The sequence below is a fragment of the Oratosquilla oratoria genome, chromosome 12 (assembly GCF_046742065.1).
Source record: "Oratosquilla oratoria isolate Oo_2021 chromosome 12, ASM4674206v1, whole genome shotgun sequence".
Lineage (NCBI taxonomy): Eukaryota > Metazoa > Arthropoda > Malacostraca > Stomatopoda > Squillidae > Oratosquilla > Oratosquilla oratoria.
The window spans coordinates 39,020,607-39,046,752 of NC_134788.1; the positions used below are offsets into that span (position 1 = coordinate 39,020,607).

The 26,146-nt window shown below is 40.5% G+C and overlaps 1 protein-coding gene across 5 annotated transcripts; it reads left to right on the forward strand.

The window, feature by feature from the left end:
- Positions 1–5,554: 5,554 nt before the first annotated feature.
- Positions 5,555–25,916, forward strand: LOC143031458 (uncharacterized). 5 transcript variants are annotated; one of them, XM_076195289.1, is made up of 3 exons: positions 5,555–6,605; positions 6,769–6,879; positions 22,498–25,916. In XM_076195289.1, exon 3 carries the CDS (start codon positions 22,639–22,641, stop codon positions 23,821–23,823), a length of 1,185 nt encoding a protein of 394 aa, XP_076051404.1. In that variant the 5' UTR covers positions 5,555–6,605; positions 6,769–6,879; positions 22,498–22,638; the 3' UTR covers positions 23,824–25,916. The 5 variants fall into 5 exon arrangements, with proteins under 5 accessions (XP_076051404.1, XP_076051402.1, XP_076051405.1 ...); XM_076195287.1 differs by lacking the exon at positions 6,769–6,879 and having other exon boundaries at positions 22,498–25,915; XM_076195290.1 differs by lacking the exons at positions 5,555–6,605; positions 6,769–6,879 and adding an exon at positions 6,887–7,077.
- Positions 25,917–26,146: the final 230 nt, after the last annotated feature.

A 26,146-nucleotide genomic window follows, 5' to 3' on the forward strand; every position in this document is an offset into this window, starting at 1 on the left:
AGTCCGGTCTTGTCTGATGGTGGTGTAATTATGAAATGATGGTGTTCTGTGTGAGTGTTTTTAGTTTTGTTTCTTGTATAATTACAATGTGTATGTTGTGTTGTTTAAGAAAGTGTCTGAGTTCATGTTTTTTTGTTTTAATACCGTCAATGTTGTGTTGTAATATGTTGATGTTGTGTGTTCTGTACGTGTTGTATGTTGCCGTTTGGGGTTGAGGTTGGGGTGTTAATGGGGAAGGTATAGGATCTGGGTTAGAGGGGGGGGAAGGAGAGATTGGGGATAAAGGAAGGGGAGTACTGATTGGGGATAAGGGCAAAGGGAAATTGGGAGTGGGTAAGGGTGCTGGCTGTGGTTGGGGAGGTGGGAGTGGGGTTACTGGAGGGCAGGTAGAACATGTCCAAGTTTTTGTGTATTGGTTGGTGTGATGCAACTTTGTCATAAAAAGGAGCACCTCAAACGTCACATGATGAACCACACTAGAGAGAAGCCTTTGAAGTGTGACCTGTGTGATGCAGCTTACTCAGAATAGAGTGCTCTCAAATATCACATCATGACCCATACTGGAGAGAAGCCTTTCAAGTGTGACCTGTTTGATGCAACTTACTTGGAAAAGAGTGCTATTAAATACCACATAATGACCCACACTGGAGAGAAGACTTTGCAGTGTGACGTGTGATGCAGCTTTCTCACGAAAGAGTGATCTCAAACGTCATGTGATGACCCATAGTGGACAGAAAAAAAAAATCTTAACGTCATCAATAAAAACTTCACAGTCTGTTCTTTTTTGGTACTTTTCTTGAGCTTAGACATAATAAGGCAGTTGAACCCCAAGTTAAGTAGTTCCTCTCGGTCAGGGGTGAGAATGTTGGTTGAATTAATGTAACAGTTTAAATGGCATGGTTAATATGGCCACCATTCAGATTAATACATTTCTTTTGATTAGCTCTAGTGATGGAATTTCTTTGTTGGTTTAATTTCTATAAAAAGGCTGTCAATATTTCCTTGCCGAGTTGTGATTTCCTCTCTTGTATTGTTGATTGAATTTGTTGTTTTCGTGAAACTTACAAGATGATCTTGTGACGGATGATAGTTTATAATTAATTTATATAGGGGCATTTGATGGAGTGCAATAATTTCCACCTGATGATCTGAATGAGTCGTGAGAACTTTTGTGTTAGATAATTTGAGTTATACGACTCCTCCATGAGCTGTAGTGTCACTGACAGTTCTGTATAAAATGATTTTTGACCATGTTTCTATGTGATATCTTTCCTCGAGTGAGTCTCAGGGCAATATACCTTTGGTGTTGGTTTGTAATATTGCCGGCAGTTATAACTGGTACACGGATTGGACAGTGGCTCATGTCAGAGTTGATCTGGCAACTATGTGTTTGTTTGCGTTGTAGTGAAAGAATAGAAAAGGGTAGTGGCCAACACCATTATAATGAGCAGTTTTGCCAAATTTTGGGAGTTTCCAATATATGAAATTCATGTGGTTGTGTATTGATATGACCAACTAAGTAATCAGTGACCAACATTAACAGTAGTCAAGTGGTAGTTGTTGGCGAGTAGCATGGATGCATACATGCATGTGCACCTCGTCGAGGTTAGGCGGCGTGTTAAGCAGTATTTTGCTATGGGATATAGGGCTGGGACACTGTAAACGGTGTGTGTATGATGTGCATACATGTTTATGAGGGTAACCGTTTCTATTTACAAAGGATTAGAAAGGAGGAGTATGACGACAGGAGACCTTTTGGTCCATAACTAGGTCGGGTGCGAGAAAACATAACTATAAATGAACAAATAGATAGAAATAATGGTAACATAAATAATGAATGGGTAAAGTTAAACAATAAACAAATGTGCGATTAAGTACAAGTTCAGTTCACCCGGCGAGCATCTTTGGTTATTAGGAATCAAAATCTCAGAAGGAACCTAACGGCAACTTGGGTTCGAGTCGATGACTTAGCGTCTGCTCATTGAGAGCGTTTACGTGTTGTGCAAAGTCTGATTTTTGTGGTAAGACATATGTGAGGAAGCTTCAGCCAAGGGTTAAGATGATTTTGGGCCTTTTAGTATTTGTAACAGGGTTTTGACAGAGTAGACGGAAATGTACTGTGGGAGGTTTTACAGATATATGGGATAGGAGGAAAGCTGTTAACAGCAGTCAAGATTTTTTTTTGTTTTTGTTTTTTACAACAGTAGAAGAGCCTGTATTAAAGCCATAAGGATCAGTGAGAGGATATGACAGTTCAAGCAACTGGGATACCACTTTCTTGATACTTGGTTTCTCTTTTCTAGGCGTCATGACCTTTATGCTTCTGATATAATCCACCGAACTTGCAGAGGCAAAGATGTTCTTACAAAGTGGAGTTCCTCAGGGTTCCATTCTTTGGCCACTTCTATTCATAGTATATATATATCAATGATGGAGACCACGCACTGAAATCTATCGTGTCCAAATTTGCTGGTGATACAAAACTGTGTGGAATGGCAAATGATCACTTAAACGAATGGTCTGAAAAGTGGCCAATGGAATTTTACACAAGTAAATGCAAGGTTATGCACATAGGTAAAAATAACAGTAAGTACGATTACAAGTTATAAATTCGTTAACAAAAGTGGATAGTGAAAAGCATCTCGGTTAATTATTAGTAACGATCTCAAATCATCTAAATAGTATATTTCAGCCTCTGAGAAAGCAAACAAGATTCCAGAACTGATTGCGTGATCTTATGACTTCAACCACGATTGGAATATGCCGTTTTCTTATGGTCACTGACTTTCATTAAATACATTGACAGATTGGAAAAAGTACAGCGGCGAAAATCAATTAAAACATATGAATCTATTTTCCCTAAAAAGCGTAGACTCGGGTTACTTGATATAGGTCTAAGATTCTAAAGGGAATTGACAACAATGAAAAGTGAGATTTTTTCACACTATTGGTTATTATTTCTCAATTTGATTATCGTTATTTATTTGTCCATTTATTATTATTTACTATTTACCTGATAGGTTATAATTTGACTTATTTATCTATATATTTTTATTTGTTATTATTTTCTTATTTATCGTCATTATAGTTTTTTCGCATCCAACCGAGTTATGGACCAAAAGGACTCCTGCTGGCATGCTTCTCCTTTGTAATCCTTTGAACTTGAAATGGTTTGGTGTAGGGGTGGGACATGGAAACACCCACTCAACAGGAGGGCGTAGTGTACCGCATTGGATGTTTGGATTGTCATGGAGATTACATAGGAGAAACACACAAGAACCTCGCCACTAGAATCGAAGAACATAAACAGGCAGTTAAACGGAAAGATGCAGCCTCAGCACTTTATAAACACATGAACGAACTACAGCACAACACTAACTGGGAAGGAGTGACAGTGGTACACAGAGGCAACTCGAAGAAAATGAGATTATTCTTAGAAGCGTGGCCGACAAAAGAAATTAGCGTAAATAGGTGCATAGATTTAAATCCAATATATCTGGCCACTAGGAACACAATGACACTCTCAACATAACGTGAGAGAGTACATGGTGAACAAAAGTCACAGTGTGTATGAACGTGATTTAATTTGTTTCCTTTTTCGTGCAAATGTGTATTTCACTTTTTTCACTTGTACGAGTTACATTTTATTGTATTCTTTTGTTAACATAGGAGAAAGCTTGTTGGGACGTTTTGTCTTCCTTTTTGTTTGTCTTTAGCCCAAAAAGTCATCTGCAAAACGCTCCCCATGTGACGTACGCAAGATTTTGACAGCAAAGCAAGTAGTGTGCCTCTACGTTAAATGTTGCTTCAATTGGTCTAGTTTTTCATTGGTTCCGATCGTCGCTGCCAAATTGGTAGACACAAATAAGGTGACGTATCAAACGTGTTCAGTGTTTACATTCTCTCATGCCAGACATGCAATTACTATAGACATAAACCGTTACTCGATAAGATAATCTTAAAAGTTTGTTTTAGTACTGGTTGATTGGTGGGGGGGGGGCAGGGTTGAGTCTAACCTAACCCCCCCACCCCACCCCCCGCCATGTAGGTGACAGTCCCACTACAAAGTGCATCGTAGGTAATTAATAGTTACTCTTTTGAGTAGGAGAGAAGTATGGAATTTCAACCCATAACTAGGCTAACAAAGCAAATGCCGCTACAATGACCAGTTAACCATTTTGATAATCGGTTTTACTATGTGTTTTAGGCAAATTTTTCTTATTATAGAGGATGGCATGTATGAAATGGTTTGTGTTCAAAACACCAACAATCCTATTTCATATCTCAAAAAGTTATTTTTTTTTTCCAGAAAGGTAACTATCGACAAAGAAAACCCGATGTGGCATCTATAGCTTCACAAGTCATCTTAAACATCAAGTGATGACCCACACAGAAGAGAATCCTTTCTAGTGTGACCTATATTGTGCAAAAGATTGTCACATCTATCACATGATGACCCACATGGTAGAGAAGTCTTTCCAGTGTGATTCTGCTTTCTCACAAAAGCGTAATCTCAAACATCATATGATGACCCACACGGGAGAGAAGCCTTTCCAGTGTGACTTGTGTGATTCCACTTTCTCACAAAAGGGTAATCTCAAACGTCACATGATGACCCACACAGGAGAGAAGCCATTCCAGTGTGACTTGTGTGATTCCGCTTTCTCGTATAAGGGTCACCTCAAAAGTCACATGATGACCCACACAGGAGAGAAGCCATTCCAGTGTGACATGTGTGATTCCGCTTTCTCACGTAAGGGTGACCTCAAAAGTCACATGATGACCCACACAGGAGAGAAGCCATTCCAGTGTGGCATGTGTGATTCCGCTTTCTCATGTAAGGGTCACCTCAAAAGACACATGATGACCCACACAGGAGAGAAGCCATTCCAGTGTGACTTGTGTGATTCCGCTTTCTCACATAAGGGTGTTCTCAAACGTCACATGATGACCCACACAGGAGAGAAGTCATTCCAGTGTGACTTGTGTGATTCCACTTTCTCACAAAAGGGTGATCTCAAACGTCACATGATGACCCACACAGGAGAGAAGCCATTCCAGTGTGACTTGTGTGATTCCGCTTTCCCACATAAGGGTAATCTCAAACATCACATGATGACCCACACAGGAGAGAAGCCATTCCAGTGTGACTTGTGTGATTCCGCTTTCTCGTGTAAGGGTAGCCTCAAAAGTCACATGATGACCCACACAGGAGAGAAGCCATTCCAGTGTGACTTGTGTGATTCCGCTTTCTCGCGAAAGGGTGTTCTCAAACGTCACACGATGACCCACACAGGAGAGAAGCCATTCCAGTGTGACTTGTGTGATTCCGCTTTCTCACGAGAGGGTCACCTCAAAAGTCACATGATGACCCACACAGGAGAGAAGTCATTCCAGTGTGACTTGTGTGATTCCGCTTTCTCGTATAAGGGTAACCTCAAAAGTCACATGATGACCCACACAGGAGACAAGCCATTCCAGTGTGACCTGTGTGATTCTACTTTCTCACAAAAGGCTGTTCTCAAAAGTCACATGATGACCCACACATAATGTGACATGTGTGATTCCGCTTTCTCACATGTTGAACTAGGTAATTGTCTCCGAGAAAATCCATCAAGCGACTACCTATATGGCCGTGTAGGGTCATCCAATCAATGTCAATGAAATTGAAATCACCCATTATGAATAGGTCCCGGTTGCAGAAACTAGACAGTTCTTGAAAGAAGAGCTTGTCGTCTGCTAATGATAATGTCTTTGGCCTATATATTGCACCTACATTCATTTTTTGTCCATTTGTTTGAATTAGTTCTACCCACAAACTATCATATGCATCCTGTTTCACTTTAAAACAGAAGCATGGACATTGCTCTTAACGTACAACAGAACCCCCCCACCTTTCTTGTGATTTATATCTTGATGAAAGTGTTTAAATCCCGCAATATTAAATTCAGCTTCAAACTCTCCGCCATTTAACCATGTCTCGGTTATTCCTATTATATCGAGGTTTTCGCTTTTGACATATACGCCTGTATTTCTTGTATGTACTATATAAAATAAAAAACGTGATGGTTTGTATGTGTGATATAAAAGGAGTCATATTAAAATATTTAGTAAATGTGAACTTTTGTTGTATTTTTCCATTGACCTCCTCAGTACGCGTCAAATTATGGCGGGAAGCATCAGGTGCCTGATGGACGATGATGCATCACAATACTCGCGTTATACAGCAGTATTACTCGTTCTCTTCCACTCTGAATGTTATAACCACAGAAAATAGGATCAGGCCAATTCACAGAGTTTTGGAGTCACTTGGCTACAACTAGTAGTATAGGTTTATTCCACAATATAAAATACAATTTAGACATACATGTATACAATTTTTACAAAATTAGTAGTTGAAAAGGGAGAGCGAGAAGCAAAGCTTATGGGGAGTTGCTCTCCTGGAGTGCAACAACACTATCGCCCTGAGAGGAGGAAAACGAAGCGAAGACCGGAGGAGACTGCAAGAGGCCATTGCTTTGAGTACTGCCCTGCTGTCTAAATGATAATCTTGACCCGTTTGAATACATGATATTAGATCACGTCGCCCTTTCCGTTTATCCAGTGTAAGTCAAGGTGCATGAACATCTCTACGTAACAGATTGTTATCCAGTTCTCCAATCAGCAGTGTTAAATATATTGATATAGGCTAGGAACAATATCCAACAAATCCTACATTAGCAATTAAACCCCACATATCTTTACATCATAACCGATGTTCTTAAACAGCTTTAGTATGCCTGTGAGCAAGACTCCTATTTCACACATGCCCAATCCTGGACGAAAAAAACACCAGTACCGCTATCATCTCGCCACTACTTCCTACATGGAGCAGGACTTGTAAGTAAAGCACAGGTTGTGAAAGCAAAACAGATTAGGCACCCCTTGATAGAGCTTATGATCACAAATATTTTCGTTAAGTAGGGGCAAACCATGTAAAAACATTTCTAAAAGTGCCTTTGTACATTTGCAAGAATATTTGAAATAGTTAAGACATTTGTGTCACGGAATTTGTAAGCAGAGAAGGAAACCACGCAGGTAAAGAAAAGATTATTGTAGGCGTTTGCCAGACAGAGCCTATATGGTTAGATTGATGCCTGGAAGTTGCAGGCCATTATGGTTGTAGTTGTCTAGGTGTTGGATACTTGAGAATGCTGTAGGTTAGTAATGAGATCAAATTAGGTCTTGTTCTGTTGAAAGAAAGCCAGCGTTTAAAAGATTGTAGAGTGGGCTGTCAAATAACAATATCCCCTTATGAACTAGGAAGTAGTTAACAGTATATGCTGATGTTTTAGAACAATTCCAAGTACTGAATAAGATTTTTGACTTAGGTGTAGAATTAGGTATACGTAAAGATGCCTGCTAGTCTATTCTAATCACCACTGATGTTACTATTGATGTGTGGTACTCATATCTGGGGTTGAAAATACTCCGAATGATAAAGCTAGTTGTGATACAGTTAAGAATTGCAGACTTAACATCATGTAACCTAACCTAATTGTTGGTAACTGTAAAGATGCTCGTCTTAGTGTTTTGAAAATTGTTGCTGACGTTACTATGAATTTATTGTATTTAAACATGGGCTAGCAGATGATATAGGGAGGGTTGCAGACTGGCAAACATATTTGTGTATACTTAAAATTATGTAGAATCATAACAATACATCATTGTAAAAGATATATATATGTAGGGAAGAGAATGAAAATGATCTTGTATTAACTTATCTTGTATCTAATACAAGAAGCAAAATTAACAAATACCATTGAAAAATCTATTTGCCATGAGGTAGAGAGGGACTGGGTAGGTTAGATATGGTCAGAATAGGAGAATACTGTGCTTGATTTATAGTTTATTTGAACAGTGTTGTCATTTCTTTCATTAATCACTGGCTTTGCATGCTTCTCTAAATTGCAATACTTATTTCCCAATGCAGTCCCCAGATGGGGGTGGGGGTTTAGTACAAACAAGTGATTTCCAATTGAAATGGAACACCCAATTTGGTCAAATCAACAGGAAAACTGTTGGGAAAAAAAATATATATGGATCATGTGACCCCAATGATCCTCATCTAAAGAATGGCTATCCCAACATAACCTAACCCAACCCACAGTATTCCCTGATTCAGATAATGTCAAGATTAGCGAACCCAACATATCTATATCAAAAACAGCAAACCTGATTATACTAATGTAAAGAATAGTGAACCCGATAATCTTTTAAAGAATAGCAAACCCCGCTGTGATTGTGTTCTCTAATCTTAGGTATGGTCAGAATTAGAGAAAACTGTGCTTATTTTACTGTTTGTTTGAACAATGTTGTCCTTGTTTTACTGTTTGTTTGAACAATGTTGTCCTTGTGTCACTCATTAATCACTGGCTTTACATACATATACCAAGGCTTTTTCCCTCTTTCAAGGGAGGTAGCCAAAAAGGGAAAGGCATAAAAACACTCCCACCCATTTCATCCCTAAATACACTCCACACCCCTCCCACCCTCCCTCTCATCTGAGCACCTCCTGGATGACGGGTCATCCCTGCACCTTGCCCACTGCCCTGGGTCAGAAGCAGTGTCGCAAGACACAGCGCATCCACAGCAAGGCCGCTTCATTTAATCGGCGACCCCCCCTCTCCGTCCCCCCTTCGGGCTGCGTCAAAATTTACTCACACATACTACCCCCCACCCACCCCCCGCCCATTCCTCCTCATGCAATCACAACATCATCCATATACAACCATTCTCCACTCACCTCTGTCTTCCGTCCTCTCCCTTCCTTCCTCAACAGACATTCCCCTCTTCCCCAAAGCCCCCCCTCACCCCATCCATCCACCTCATCCTAGGACGTCCCCTCATGTTCACTCCCTCCACATCTGCCTTCCATACCTCTTTTACTAGTCTTTCTTCACTCATTCTTTCCATGTGTCCAAACCATTCTAATATTCTTTCATCAACCCTATCTCCCAGCTCCTTTTTCACCCCTGTTCTCCTCCTCACCTCATTTCTCACTCTATCCAGCTTTGCACTCCTCTTTAATTCAAAATACTTGTTTCCCAATGCAGTCCCCAGACATGACTGGCATGGTTCTGATGGAAACAGAACACCCGATTTAACCCTTAACAGGTAAAGGTCTTTTTGACAAACGGTTCAGGTAAAGCGGGGTCTGACAGACCCCAAACACAAAAAATAAAAATTAAATACTTCTACTGCATTTATTGACATAGAAATCAAAACATATGTATTTCAACTTATATTCTTCCATTTACATGCTTAAAAGTGACTATAATTGTTAGACATACATTTTAATGAAAATTACAAAAAAAAATTATGAAAATTTTGATATTGTTGACTTCAGAGGGTGCTTGACTGAAAGCATGAAACATGAAGCGGTTGGTCATCATCATTTTTAAGAGACCAATGTCCCAACTATCTTTAAGGAAAAGCAGAGCTACAACAAATGAATAATAAATGTGTTTCATAAACCATGAAATCTGAAGAAAAAAAACGAGGTGATAATTTTGACTTTGACCAATTTTATGCAAAAATTATGGACTGGTTTTAATGAAATTTTCAGGGAAGGTTGATACTAGGTCCAGCAAACAATCTATAAGTTTTTAATGGTATCTAAGTTTATTATTTATAAGTTTTTATGGCTCTAAGCACTCCTACCCTGACTCAGCAAATCCCCATCCTTCGTTGACGGAAGTTTGTGGTCTCAGAGGGTTTTGAGTTTTCTTGAAAGGACATGAGTCGAGCAATTCATACATAATGCTAGTGATAATGAAGAACATATTTTATTGGATATACTGAAAGTGGAATTTGTGATACTGAAGAATCTAATTGCAGTCATCGCAGATGGGGGTTGAATGGTCCTGACACACTGGTCTTTTGCAGTGTAGGCAGTAGTTCTTGGTCTTCCTGTCAGACTTCCGGTCACACAAGGCACATCGCTTTCTCATAGAAGAGGTATCCGCTTGGTGATGGGGCATGTTCAAGCCAAAGACCGTTCTGATGGTCATCAAAGTACTTTTGTGCATCCCCTTGAAGTTCATCCTCTCCTCTGCCCATGGCCGTATCATCTCTTCTGCCAGCTCAATCAGATACTTCCGGCGTGATGAAAGTTCCGCCTGTCCATCACGTTTCCTCATTTCATTGCAGGTGATATAGGAGTTGACACCGGCGGCGTTGACCGGTCCATACATTATGCACAAAGGCCACCGTTTGGTTATTCGGCTGCACATATATCGGGCACACATTTGATCAAACGCGTCAACCCCTCCTTTTGTGTTGTTATAATACAAGATGATTTCTGGCTTCCCACAGTCATCCATAACAGGTTGTTGGTGCATTGAGGAGATCAACTGCACAAATTTTTTCTTCTTCTTGTCAGGTAAATGTGACACAAGTGCCATGGTTGTGTCAAAGAGGAAAGCCGTGCACCCTTTTCTGATGACCGTCTTGTATGTCATCAGAGCTGGTACTTGTGGCTTCTTGTCCCTCAGTGTGCCTACATATGTGAGCCCATAATTTTTCAAAAGATGTTCTACAAGGGGGATAGATGAGAACCAGATGCATGTGTGGGAATAGAGTGGCTGAGGTGTCCTAAAATGTGGCGAGATGTCACATCTTATGATGATATGAGAATAGTGTGAGAAGAAACATATTATCAACAGAACAGAACATATCAAACATTTATATGTGATACAAAATATGTGATACAAATTAAATTTGAACTAAAAGAGGGGAAGGATGAAATAAATTACAGCTGTATGTGTGGGAATAGAGTGACTGAGGTGCCCTAAAATGTGGCGAGATGTCACATTTTATGATGATATGAGAATAGTGTGATCTTGTTGTGAGAAGAAACATATCAACAGAACAGAAAATATTAAGCATTCATATGTGATACAAATTAAATTTGAACAAAAGAGGGAAGGATAAATCAATCAAATAAAATGTGGCGGAATGTCATGCTTTATGATAATATGAGTATAGTGTGACCATGATATGAAAAGAAACTCACATTACCAGAACAGAAATTAAACATTGTGATAAAAATTAATGTAATCAAAAGAGGGAAAATGGAATAAATTAAATAAATAAATTAAATAAATTAAATAAATAAATTAAATAAATTAAATAAATAAATAAAATCAAACTCGGATGTATGTTTTTCTGTTGATAAAAAAGAAGAAATTATTATTTACCCATAAGTATAAATGATAAAACATTTATATGACATGAACAAACCTCAGGTAAAGTGGGGTCTGACAAACCCCACGCTACTCACACCTCAGGTAAAGTGGGGTCTGACTGACCCCACGGTACTCACACCTCAGGTAAAGTGGGGTCAGACGGGCTCAAAAGCTCTATAAAGCTTATATAGAGCAAGATTCAGGAATGACCCTATCACCCCATTAAACTACTCCACTGATCAAGAAGGTATATGGGAGTACATATCTGTATGTAATATATTAGTATATTAAAATTAAAAAACAAAAAAGTATGGGGTCTGTCTGACCCCACTTTACCTGTTAACCCATTCAACTCCGATGACAAGATGTCTTGTCATTTGGTCAAATAAAACAAAAAATCATAAAACACCAAAATGTTTGATCAAACACCAGAAAAATATGACGTCAGTCCTCGCTTCGCTCGCAGCGAAGCGAGGACTGACGTCATATTTTTCTGGTGTTTGATCAAACATTTTGGTGTTTTATGATTTTTTGTTTTATTTGACCAAATGACAAGACATCTTGTCATCGGAGTTGAATGGGTTAAGGGTTAATGAAACAGGAAAACTGCTGTAAAAAAAAAAAAAAAAAAAAAAAAAAATCAAATCTAGTACCCTTAAGTGTAGTGCGGCTGGATATTGTTTTTTCACCTAATTTACCTCAAGTTCATTGCATGAAGCTCTTGTAAACCAGTAAGGTGATATTTTCTAAAGTCAGGTATTATTTACATAATGCCACAAGACAAAGGTAATCCTTGTATAAAAACACAAACAATTGCATATTTTGCAGTTTTATTTCCCAATACAGAAATAGAAAACTGTACAAATAATTTTTTACCCATACCAGAGTGAGAAATGAGGAGGTGAGGAGGAGAACAGGGGTGAAAAAGGATTTGGGAGATAGGGTTGATGAAAGAATATTAGGATGGTTTGGACACATGGAAAGAATGAGTGAAGAAAGACTAGTAAAAGAGGTATGGAAGGCAGATGTGGAGGGAGTGAACATGAGGGGACGTCCTAGGATGAGGTGGATGGATGGGGTGAAGGGGGCTTTGGGGAAGAGGGGAATGTCTGTTGAGGAAGGAAGGGAGAGGACGGAAGACAGAGGTGAGTGGAGAATGGTTGTATATGGATGATGTTGTGACTGCATGAGGAGGAATGGGTGGGGGGTGGGGTAGTATGTGTGAGTAAATTTTGACGCAGCCCGAAGGGATTTCTCCCCGTCCTCGCCTTATATGCAAAGGGGGACGGAGAGGGGGGGTCGCCGATTAAATGAAGCGGCCTTGCTGTGGATGTACTGTGTTTTGCGACACTGCTTCTGACCCAGGGCGGTGGGCAGGGTGCAGGGATGACCCGTCATCCAGGAGGTGCTCAGATGAGAGGGAGGGTGGGAGGGGTGTGGAGTGTATTTAGGGATGAAATGGGTGGGAGTGTTTTTATGCCTTCCCCTTTTTGGCTACCTCCCTTGTAAGGGGGAAAAAGCCTTGGTATATGTATGTATGTACAGCTACACAGAAAACTATCGTTAGTAGGGGTGTCGAAACATTCGCGAATGAACATAACCTTATGATACCGAAGGGTTGGTATTTCTGGGGTTCGAATTGTTCGAATTCCTTCTGAATGAATATGAATCGAATAATAGTTCCGAAGTTCATATGGATTCACTATGACATGATAATCTTATTTCCGATGGAGACTTCAACTTGTCTCAAATTGTTTCGTTGTTTTGTGTCAAAATGATTAGCGTGATTTACTAACGATAGTTTTCTGTGCAGCTGTACATACATATACCAAGGCTTTTTCCCCCTTACAAGGGAGGTACATATAATTTTAAAATGAATTAAGCTGATGACATTAAATTGTTGATGCTCCAGGTTGATCGGATGTTGAAATTGGTACCTGCAAAGTATTTCTCATTTGACCTTGGGAGATGACTTTTTTGAAAGTTCTTTTACTCCTATCTCCGACGTTTCTATGTAGGTTGGCAGGTTGCATCCAGTGCAATTATTGGCCACATTATTGTCTTCCCTTTTTAGGGAATTAATTAGGGTGTCTATACAGAGGAGGTACTATTTCCCAACCAAAATAATACATACATGCATACATATACCAAAGGCTATTTCCCCCTTACATGTGGGGTAGCCAAAAAGAAAAAGGCATAGAAATCACTCTCACCCTTATATTCCACTCCCCTCCACCCTCCTCTCTCCCTCCTATCCTGGCACCTCCTGGATGACGGGTCATCCCTGCATCCTGTCCACTGCCCTGGGTCAGAAGCAGTGTCACAAGACACAGTGCATCCACAGCAAGGCCGCTTCATAAATTCGGTGACCCTCCCTCTCCGTCCCCTCATGCATAAAAGGAGATGGTGAGAAATCCCTTTAGGCTGCATCAATTTTTTTCTCGTACATACTTCCTCACCCCCATCCCCCACCCGCTCCCCCTCATGCATCACAGCCTCATCTATACACAACCCTTCTCCATTCACCCCTAACTTCTGTCCTCTCCCGTCCTTCCTCTGCAGACATTCCTCTCTTTTGTGAAGCCCCTTTCACCCCATCCATCCATCTCATCCTAGGATGCCCCCTCATATTCACTCCTTCCACCTCCGCCTTCCACACCTCTTTTACTAATCTTTCTTCACTCATTCTTTCCATGTGTCCAAACCATCCTAATACTCTTTCATCAACCCGATCTCCCAGCTCCCTTTCCACCCCTGTTCTCCTTCTCACCTCCTCATTTCTCACTCTATCTAGCCTAGTAACCCCTATCATACTTCTCAGACACCTCATCTCAAACACATTCAAACTCCTTCTCTCTTCCTCTCTCATGTTCCATGTTTCTGCCCCATACATTGCTGTTGGCACAATGACTCCTTCATATAACCTCCTCTTAGCATCCATTCCCAGGTGTCTATTTCTCATCACTCTTTTTAATCCACCAAGGCATTTACTTGCTTCTCTCAATCTACATTCTACCTCCCCAACCCCTCCCTTTCCTGCCACATTCGCACCCAAGTATCTGAAACTATCCACTTCCTCCAGTTTCTCACCCTTAATGCTCACTTCCAGCCTACTGTCACTCTCTCCCCTTGTACATCTCATCACCTTACTTTTGTTATCTTCAGTTTTCTTCTTTCATACACCTTCTCAAACTCTGTCACTAACTTCCTCAATCCCTCCTCTGATCCTGCTACAAGTGCAGTGTCATCAGCAAACAACTGGCTCACCTCCCATTTTTCTCCATTTTCTTTAATCATCTCCAACCCCTGACCCACTACCCTTGCATTCACCTTTCGCACTACCCCATCCATGTAAAGATTGAACAGCCAGGGCGACATAACACACCACTGATGAAGTCCCACCTTTACCTCAATCCATTCACTCTCTCCATTTCTAATCCTAACGCAAGCTCTACTACTCTCATAAAAACTCTTGACTGCTCTTAACAGCTTTCCTCCTATCCCATACATCTGCAATACCTCCCACAGTGCCTTCCTGTCTACCCTGTCGTAAGCCTTTTCCAGATCCATAAAAGCCCAAAAAACATCCTTACCTTTTCCTATAGCTTTCTCACATATCTGTCTTACCACAAAAATCTGATCTACACAACAACTACCTGTCCTAAAACCACACTGTTCCTCACCAATTGCTCCCTCTGTTCCTCTCCTAATCCTATCAATCAAGATTCTCTCATAAGCCTTCCCAACTACACTCAACAAGCTGATCCCTCTGTATCTACTATACTCACACTTGTCCCCCTTTCCTTTGTAAAGCGGAACAATACAGGCACTCCTCCAGTCCTCTGGCACTCTACCCTCTCCTATACAAACATTAAGGGAGCGCTGGAGGTGCTTATAGGTGAGCATGTCATAAAAGTTTTTCAATATCTCTGGTGAACTTATGTATATTTACCCTTTACAATAGAGAATTATTGCATACTAAATTGTTTTAGTAATATGGATATGTTATGTGTAATTATTTTTTTTTATTTATTTATTTATTTTTTTATGATAGTATCTGTGATCATGGAAGTATCCATAGGCATAGGTAATCAGCCTTCTATGTAGGAAATGAAAGATTAGAGTCTTGGGAACAACTTCCATAAAGCAAATTTCCTCTCGCTCTCTCTCTTTTTTATTTATTTTTTTTTATTTAAGTACTCAAACTTTAGTGAAAATCTGCTAGGATAAAAAGTTTCCTTAATTTTTTCTATGGAAATTAAAGAATGGCTATTTCTTTTCATAAATTTGAAAGAATGAATAAAATCGGACAAATAGAAACAGAGATATGTCTATCTAAATAACAAAAAAGTTAAATTTTCAGGAGAGCCATTTAAAGTTTAAAGGGAATGCACTAACATTAAATTACAGTTTCTTTTATTTTTTTTTCTTGCTAAATTAAAGAATAACTATTTCTCTTCACAAATTCGAAAGAATGAATAAAATGGGACAAAAAGAGACAGAGATAGGCTATCTAAATAACAAAAACATACTTGTTAGGAGAGGCATTTAAATGCCGCACGGACATTTAAAGTTATATTTTCCTTTATTCTTTTTTATTACCAAATTAAATTTACTATTTCTCTTCACCCCTCCCACATTTATTGTCGGTAGAATAATGAATATTGGCTATTAGTAGAACAAATGAAAGATTTATTTGATGTGCAAGAGTGAGAAACTTGCCAGATGTCGCCAATAATTTATCTATTTCATTTTATATATAAGAACAGAAACGGAATTAAGATGTAATTTTTGGTCGAAGTGTTACCACTATTATAGAGAATCTTTTGAAATGCTTATCTGTTGGAAGAATAAAAAATATATACAATTACGTGCATGAATAGCATGAGAATATGACGTCACCCAGCTTTTACACTTCGACAGCTACTAAAGTCTCTCCTTTTAGCATCGTTCTGTGGGTTTAGTCAAACTGCCAGATACCTCCATATCAAGCTGCCAGATATCTCCATAGATATTAATTGCAGTAAAAAAACAAACTGGCTATCGAAATTTTGACTTATTTCAAATGTTTTTTATGCAATGGGGTTGCCAGAGGTCGCCAAAAATTTATCTATTTTATTTCATATATAAGAAAAGAAACGGAACTGAGCTCTAATATTTGGTTTGAGTGTTGCCACCATCATGGAGAACCTATTGAAATGTTTACCTAAAATTCGTTCATTTTCCAGAATTCGAGTTTTTGCGTCCATGGCTCCCTTAACCTCACAGCCAGTCCACCATAACTGTACCTCCTTTCTTCAGACACTCTGCATGGCATCCATCCAACCCAGGTGCCTTACCTGCTCTCATCATCTTAACAGCTGCTTTCACTTCATCCTTCCCTATTTCTCCTCCATTTTCCTGACTCATCACTCTCATTTTCTTGGCGCTTCCCACTGCAACAACCTTTCCCTCCCTATCCTCCTTCACATATAGCAACTCACTAAAATACTCTGCCCACCTTCCTCTCACTGCCCTCTCTTCCATTATCATCCCTCCATCTGCACCTTTTACCTTTTCTTCTCTACTTGATTCACCTCCTCTTCCTCTTTTGACTTCCTTCCAAAACATCTTTTTTTTTACTTTCAAAATTTTCTGTCATACTCTTTCCCCATTTCACATCTGCTCTCCTCTTTGCTTCCTTTATCTTACATTTAACTTTCTTTCTCTTTACTTTGTACCTCTCATACGATTCCCTCATCCTAATTTGTAGCCAATCTATGAATGCCTGCTTCTTCTCTTCTACACCCTTCTTTGCTTCCTCATCCCACCACTCGCTACCCTTCTTTCTTTTTCCTCCCACCCTCCTTGTTCCACACACCATCTTTGCACACCTTATGACTCCCTCCTTGAACCATCCCCATTCCTCCTCCACTCCTAGTTCTACTCTATCCTTTACTCTCTCCCACTCCTCTCTCAACTTCCTCTTATACTCCTCCTCCTTTTTTTCTTCATTTAAGCAGTTCACTCCAAGTACCTCCCTACCTTCTGCCCGTTTCCTCTTTCTCCACCTATTCTCCACTCTCAATTTACCTTCCACCAGGAAATAATCTGATATTCCCCCACTCTCTCCCCTCAGAACATGTACATCCTTAACTCTTCCTACCATACTCCTGGTCACCACTATATAGTCCATTAACGCTCTATCTGCCACCCTTCCATCCACCACCCTCTCCCATGTGTACATATGCTTGACTTTCTTCTTAAACACTGTATTTGCTATCATCAACTCTCAAGACACATCTCCACCATCAACTCTCCATTACAATTTTTACCTCGAGCTCCATACTTCCCAATCACTCCGTCAATTGGTTCATTTACTACCCTAGCATTTAGGTCTCCCAATACAACTACATTGACATTTCTCCCTAATCCCTCTATGCACTCATTTATATCTACCCAAAATGCCTCCCTTTCCTCTACGTTCTTCTCACTACCAGGCCCATATGCACTTACAAAAACCTACATCTCCTTTCCCAGCTTCACCTTCATCTATATCAACCTTGATGACACCTCCTTCCACTCCACTACCCACTTACTTATCTCTTCACTTACTAGTATAGCCACCCCTTCTCTCCCTCGTCCCCTCTTCACTCCTGAGTACCTCCCAGCTACACTCCCAAACTGACAATTGCCCTTTCCTTTCATTTTAGTTTGACTCAAAGCCAGTACATCCATCTTTCTTCTCACAAACATACTGCCTATCTCTTCCCTTTTACTCTCATCTGTACCACATCCATGCACATAATAATAAAATGAAAAATAGAATAATAGTTGTTCCACTTTTCATACAGTGCGTGATGGCTTTATATTACTTTGGTCATACTCTGATTTAAGACTCCATTTCTATTTGGACAATTCAAATGGTTTAAAAAAAATTGATTTATTCTTGTTATCATACTATATATCCATTTAATTTTTGTATGGTATTAATGTATACATGAAATAGAGGTGCAAAAATATACTTTTTGTGCAATTTTGATAAATGAAATAGAAGTGCAAAATATAATGGTGATTTTATCCTTGATGCATATGAATTATTTATTCTACATCTATAGAAATTGTGTTATGATAAGCAAGAAAATATAGAACTGTGGACATTGTCATGTGGCATTTTGTTGCATATCCTTTCCAACTTGTCAGTTTCTGTATCAACGGATGAAGGTCTGAAGGAATGAAATGGTAGGCCTAATACCCAGAAGATGTTGATGGGCCTGGTCCTATCTGCCAGGCCCCAGTACACTTAGCTGGGGTGGTTTTGATTTTATACTGTTGGAAAAAAAAATCCACACGACCACCAATATAGACCACGTCCACAGTGCATGGATGGTTCATCTGTTCATGCAAGGAGGAATTAATGTGTTTTACTAACCATCCTTAGGGGTACTTGTTGGATAGCCCCCTAGACTCTCTTTTAGAAATGTCCCCTTTGGGGCTACAGGGAGAAGGATGCCTAGTCCTAATCTCTGTCCCGTTTTTGTCGCCTCTTATGACCCAAGTGGGGAAAAAGCCCTTGGTATATGTATGTACTGACCATCCTTGTGTTTTACCATCCTTGTTTTGGTTTGTTTAAAAAAGTCAAAGTGATAGTCAAAACCTACATGTCAGGTTCATCCAAGTCCATGTGCCCAGCAGTATCTGGCATGTCTGGTTCCTCCTCACTACTACTACACCCAAGGCCCAAGGTTTTGTCCTACTTTGGCTCAGATAAGGCAACTCCTCCTCGGGTAGAGACGCAGAGACGTCTGAGACAGGTTCAGTCTGGGTTGATGCCGCCATACTGGGCAACAACTCACTTAGACACCGACATCTTTAGTCATGGCTCTGTTCATTTGTGTCCCTCTGTGCGATTAAGTACAAGTTCCGTTCACCCGGGGAGCATCTTTGGTTATTATGAATAAAAAATTCAGAAGGAACCAGCAACTTGGGTTCGAGTCGATGACTTAGCGTCTGCTCATTGAGAGCGTTTACGTGTTGTGCAAAGTCTGATTTTTGTGGTAAGACAGATATGTGAGGAAGCTTTAGCAAAGGGTTAAGATGATTTTAGGCCTTTTAGTATTTGTAACAGGGTTTTGACAGAGTAGACGGAAATGTACTGTGGGAGGTTTTACAGATATATGGGGTAGGAGGAAAGCTGTTAACAGCAGTCAAGATTTTTTACAAGAGTAGTACAGCCTGTGTTAAAGCCATAAGGATCAATGAGAGGATATGACAGTTCAAGCAACTGGGATACCACTTTCTTGATACTTGGTTTCTCTTTTCTAGGCGCCATGACCTTTATGCTTCACCGAACTCGCAGAGGCAAAGATGTTCTTACAAAGTGGAGTTCCTCAGGGTTCCATTCTTTGGCCACTTCTATTCATAGTATATATAAATGATAAAACAACTTAGACAACAGTCACTTATACCAGTTCAATTACAATTAGATTAATTAAAGGAGTATTAGTGAAACCACAGTGAATGGCAATTGCCTTATTACAGTTGATAATGGAATCACACAAAACAAAGTTTAACGTTTATTTCTATATACACTGTACTATCGAAGACACATCAATGATTGAAGGAAGACACATCAATGATTGAATAATTGCCTTATTATAGTTGGTGATGAAATCACACAAAACAAAGTTTTATGTTTATTTGATAATTTATTTTATATGTAAACTTCTATTCACATTTACTTATACATGGGTTTGAATATACAAGTATTGGTACAAATGGATGCTGTACATTATATCAGAAAAAATCAATAAGTAATAAAAAAGATTGGACCTTCAACATATTCCTGAAAGGATCGGTCTTCATACTGAGAAACAATGCGCGATATCCGTTTATTCGTTGAACTAACTGACCTCCGTGGTTTAGATGGCTCATGTTTAGCGATGAGTTGTGAGAGGACAGTTTCTGTATGGGCTTGTTCATCTTGTAGACGAAGTATAAACTCGTAGATACTTGGGAGAACCTTGCCAACGCAACGACTCCTTGAAAGTTTCGATGCCATCCATCCTTCAAGGTGGTTTGTCGTTCTCGGTTCTTCCTGGACGACACGGTGGAAAATGGCTTTGTCCATGATCCACGACACAGAGAAATGGCGAGGCTGGGTGTACTGGTGTTCGTTGAATGGTATTGATAGTATCCAATGTATCTTTCTCTGATGTAATTTACGAAAGGGTCACATTCAGGAGGCACATCTGAAATAAGTTCATGAAAGGCTGTTGCGATGTCGGAAGGGGGAACAAAAGCCAAAGCAGTGAGCTATTTAAGTCTCTGTGCAAAACTGCTGTCGTTCACGTATATTTCACGCAAGCCTAAATAAACAACCTTTCTCCCGTGCGCTTGAGCAAAGTGAAAGAAACAAGCTTCGGCCTTCTGCACAGACAAGATATCCTTTGTAGCTTCCATCGTAGCACGTTCAGTCACTTCTGTAAAAATTGACCCTGAGATCGAGACCGCGTTGTGATGCACCTTCTTGGATGGCTGGCTGAGAAGATACGACAATAAGCGTCTTTGGTTTTCTTGGATGTCAACACGAAAAGGAGAGGCAGCATTTGCCCCATCACTGGTGCATGTAGAGTTGATAAAACAATCCCGGAGAGACGTCAAAAGTGCTATCGCCGTACCATACCGAAGAGTTTGATCAATTTCTCAGGATGTTGTTTGAACAAAACACTATGATACGCTCATTGTTGCCAAAACTGATATCAGCCATAATCCAAGGGTCTCCCCCCCCCCTTGTTTTGTCTTGATGTGAGGATCAGGTAGGGTAAGGTCTGTGGCACTACGAGGTAAGCCCGGCTGGCTTTTACGACGCTGCCTCTGAATCAGCCTTTTGATGCTCGACTCCTCCGGAAGATATCCACGAACCTCTTCTGGAAGATGGCAGCTGGAGAGTTCTTGGCATATCATTCGCGACGTCCTTTCCAAAGTTTCTTTGGCGATGCGCCTAATCCTGGACCTTAACCCTTGCAGGATTTAGTCCATGTATATTGTGAGCTTTTGTGGTTACTATCATATCATCAAGAGTTACAGCTTTTCCTGAACAGGCATGGTCCTCGCAGCGCCAGTATACTTTTTCCATAACACATTTGTTTTTGGTGTAAAGAAGGTTTTTTTCTCCTTTTTAGCAACGAAGAATTCTACCATGTTTTCTTTGTGTTGTATTCGAATGAATGTAGTTCAAGAAATTATTTTGAAATGAGAATATTCACTTTATGGACAGACAGGAAAGTTTTTTCCTCCTTTTTGTATTCGAATGAATGTAGTTCAAGAATTGGTTTTGAAATTAGAATATTGACTTTATGTACAGTCAAGAAAGTTGATTAGGGATAGCACCAAGTTTTTGGTGGATATTTCAGTATTCCTGTTGAGCGTGAACACAGGCTTGCATTTTTCGGTGATTTTATGTACACAATCACGTCGATATCTGAAATTTGGACATTTTGTCGCAGTCGACATTCTGTCGTTTCGGCATTCTGTCGTTTCGACGTTCTGTCTTTCGACATTGTGTCGTGCACCGCTTCTCCTTTCCTGCATGAGGGGACGGAGAGGGAGGGTCGCCGAATTTACGAAGCGGCCTTGCTGTGGATGTGCTGTGTCTTGCGACACTGCTTGTGACCCAGGGCAGTGGACAGGATGCAGGGATGACCCGTCATCCAGGAGGTGCCAGGATAGGAGGGAGGGTGGAGGGGAGTGGAATATATGGAAAATGAAATGGGTGGGAGTGATTTCTATGCCTTTTTCTTTTTGGCTACCCCCCGTGTAGGGGGGAAAAGCCTTTGGTATATGTATTCATGTATGTATATGTATCAAACGTGTTCAGTGTTTACATTCTCTCATGCCAGACTTGCAATTACTATAGACATAAACCGTTACTCGATAAGATAATCTTAAAAGTTTGTTTTGGTACTGGTTGATTGGGGGGGGGCAGGGTTGAGTCTAACCTACCCCCCCCCCTCCGTGTGGGTGAAAGTCCCACTAGGAAGTGCATCGTAGGTAATTAATAGTTACTCCTTTGAGTAGGAGAGAAGTATGGCATTTCAACCCACAACTAGGGTAACAAAGCAAATACCGCTATAATGACCAGTTAACCATTTTGATAATCGGTTTTACTATGTGTTTTTAGGCAAATTATTCTTATAATAGAGGATGGTATGTATGAAATGGTTAGTGTACAAAACACCAACAATCCTACTATTACATATCTCAAAAAGTTAATCTACTTTTTTTTCAGAAAGGTAACTATCGACAAAGAAAACCCGATGTGGCACCTATAGCTTCACAAGTCATCTTAAACATCAAGTGATGACCCACACAGAAGAGAATCCTTTCTAGTGTGACCTATATTGTGCAAAAGGATTGTCACATCTATCACATGATGACCCACATGGTAGAGAAGTTTTTCCAGTGTGATTCTGCTTTCTCACAAAAGCGTAATCTCAAACATCATATGATGACCCACACAGGAGAGAACCCTTTGAAGTGTGTCATGTGTGATTCCGCTTTCTCACGAGAGGGTGATCTCAAACGTCACATGATGACCCACACAGGAGAGAAGCCATTCCAGTGTGACTTGTGTGATTCCGCTTTCTCACATAAGGGTGTTCTCAAACGTCACATGATGACCCACACAGGAGAGAAGCCATTCCAGTGTGACCTGTGTGACGCAGCTTACTCAAATATGAGTTCTCTCAAATATCACATAATGACCCACACAGGAGAGAAGCCATTCCAGTGTGACTTGTGTGATTCCGCTTTCTCATGTAAGGGTCACCTCAAAAGACACATGATGACCCACACAGGAGAGAAGCCATTCCAGTGTGGCATGTGTGATTCTGCTTTCTCATGTAAGGGTCACCTCAAAAGACACATGATGACCCACACAGGAGAGAAGCCATTCCAGTGTGGCATGTGTGATTCTGCTTTCACAGGAAAGGGTTACCTCAAACGTCACATGATGACCCACACAGGAGAGAAGCCTTTCCAGTGTGACGTGTGTGATTCTGCTTTCTCACATAAGGGTAACCTCAAAAGTCACATGATGACCCACACGGGAGAGAAGCCTTTCCAGTGTGACTTGTGTGATTCCACTTTCTCACAAAAGGGTGATCTCAAACGTCACATGATGACCCACACAGGAGAGAAGCCATTCCAGTGTGACTTGTGTGATTCCGCTTTCTCGCATAAGGGTCACCTCAAAAGTCACATGATGACCCACACAGGAGAGAAGCCTTTCCAGTGTGACTTGTGTGATTCCGCTTTTTCACGTAAGGCTGACCTCAAACGTCACATGATGACCCACACAGGAGAGAAGCCTTTCCAGTGTGACTTGTGTGATTCCGCTTTCTCACGAGAGAGTGATCTCAAACGTCACATGATGACCCACACAGGAGAGAAGCCATTCCTGTGTGACTTGTGTGATTCCGCTTTCTCACATAAGTATCACCTCAAACGTCACATGATGACCCACACAGGAGAGAAGCCATTCCAGTGTGACATGTGTGATTCTGCTTTCTCACGAAAGGGTGTTCTCAAAAGTCACATGATGACCCACACATGAGAGAAGCCATTCCAGTGTGACATGTGTGATTCCGCTTTCTCACAAAAGGGTGTTTTCAAACATCGCATGACTACCCACGCTGAAGAGAAGCCATTCCAGTGTGACGGGATGTGCAGTAAAGCTTTTTTCACGTGAGGGCCTTTTCAAACGTCACGTCACATGATTACCCATACAGGAGAGAACCCATTGCAGTGTGACCAGTGCAATAAATATTTTTCACGATTTTTTTTCTCAAATGTCACATGCTGATCCATACATGAATGAACCTTTTACAGTGTGACCTGTGGGATTAAGCTTTCCGAAATAGGGATAATTTGAAGTAGCACGTGATGACCCACTCCGTAAAAAAGGCCTTTCAAACAGGTTTTAGCGGGTTTTATACTGGGGACTGACCAAAAAGCTTAGCATTTTTTTTTTAAGGGGAGACTGGGAGAGTTTGAATAATCCCATAACACCGGAAATATAATTAGGAATATCCGTCTGGGGTATTGGCTGCTACGTTATTGTGATTAAGCAACATGCAGTTGATACTCTAGGGTCTGTGTGGGGCGCCCCTATGGACCAGAGCCACACACCATTTTGTCTGTTATAGAGGAGGACTCTTTTCCCAAAGAAATGATGACACTTTTTTTATACTGCGACTGTCCCTCCGTTATGCTGTCCCCCAACCCCTTGTTACTGTCTGTCCTGTTCCACTTCTCTGAAGTGTTCATTTCCTTTTTGTCGCCTACCCTGTGGTAGGGGACAAAATGCTGCCACCAAGTATTCCCACTTGAATCGTAAGAGGCGAAGAAAACGGGACTGGGATTGGGACAATTAGGATGTGTGACGACATACGAGGGACGGACGAAGCCGATGTCAAGGTTGAGTAATGGGATGGCGGTCAGTTATAGCTTGGAGGAAGCGGTATACAGCTAGAGTAGTATGCATGAAAATATAGATGTAAGTGCTACCACTGTCGCCGCCCTTGTAATCCTCACTTTGTGGATATGGCGACTCACTTCTGTTAGTTATGATCTATTGTCCAGGAGGATGAAAATGTAGGAATCCCCCGAGAGGACATATGCAAGGTCTTTGCGAATTATGCTTGCCAACTACAGCGAGTGTAAAGGCCTAGCTCGAGTTGTGTGCCCCCCTCCCCCTACTCTTTGGGAGCGAGCGCCGCGGAGGGTAGGGTGAGGCGCGACTGACGTGAGCGGTATTTGAAATAGTTTCAGAGTTGTACATCGGTTATCATGCTTTCGCGGCCAGTGATCAATAGATCGAGTAAGTTTCCATGTCTTGTGGGCTCATTTACATGTTGAACTAGGTAATTGTCTCCGAGAAAATCCATCAAGCGACTACCTATATGGCCGTGTAGGGTCATCCAATCAATGTCAATGAAATTGAAATCACCCATTATGAATAGGTCCCGGTTGCAGAAACTAGACAGTTCTTGAAACAACAGCTTGTCGTCTGCTAATGATAATGTCTTTGGCCTATATATTGCACCTACATTCATTTTTTGTCCATTTGTTTGAATTAGTTCTACCCACAAACTATCATATGCATCCTGTTTCACTTTAAAACAGAAGCATGGACATTGCTCTTAACGTACAACAGAACCCCCCCACCTTTCTTGTGATTTATATCTTGATGAAAGTGTTCGAATCCCGCAATATTAAATTCAGCTTCAAACTCTCCGCCATTTAACCATGTCTCGGTTATTCCTATTATATCGAGGTTTTCGCTTTTGACATATACGCCTGTATTTCATGTATGTACTATATAAAATAAAAAATGTGATGGTTTGTATGTGTGATATAAAAGGAGTCATATTAAAATATTTAGAAAATGTGAACTTTTGTTGTATTTTCCCATTGACCTCTTCAGTACGCGTCAAATTATGGCGGGAAGCATCAGGTGCCTGATGCACGATGATGCATCACAATACTCGCGTTATACAGCAGTATTACTCGTTCTCTTCCACCCTGAATGTTATAACCACAGAAAATAGGATCAGGCCAGTTCACAGAGTTTTGGAGTCACTCGGCTACAACTACAAAATAAATATAACCCTGACGCAGATGCCGGCATCCTCATGTAGGTATAGGGACATTTTACCCACATTTTCCGCCATTTTATCGCATGCAAGAGGACACCTTCCAACATTTTGTTAATTTCATAATAATTATTGATATGCGCTAGGGATAATGTGACTTATGAATATCACAATTCAAAATCAGAAATCAATATGTTAAAAGAAAAAATATGAATGAAATGGAAATGACCATCATTATGGAGTCCTATATCAACATATGAAATTATAAATATTTCAGTGATT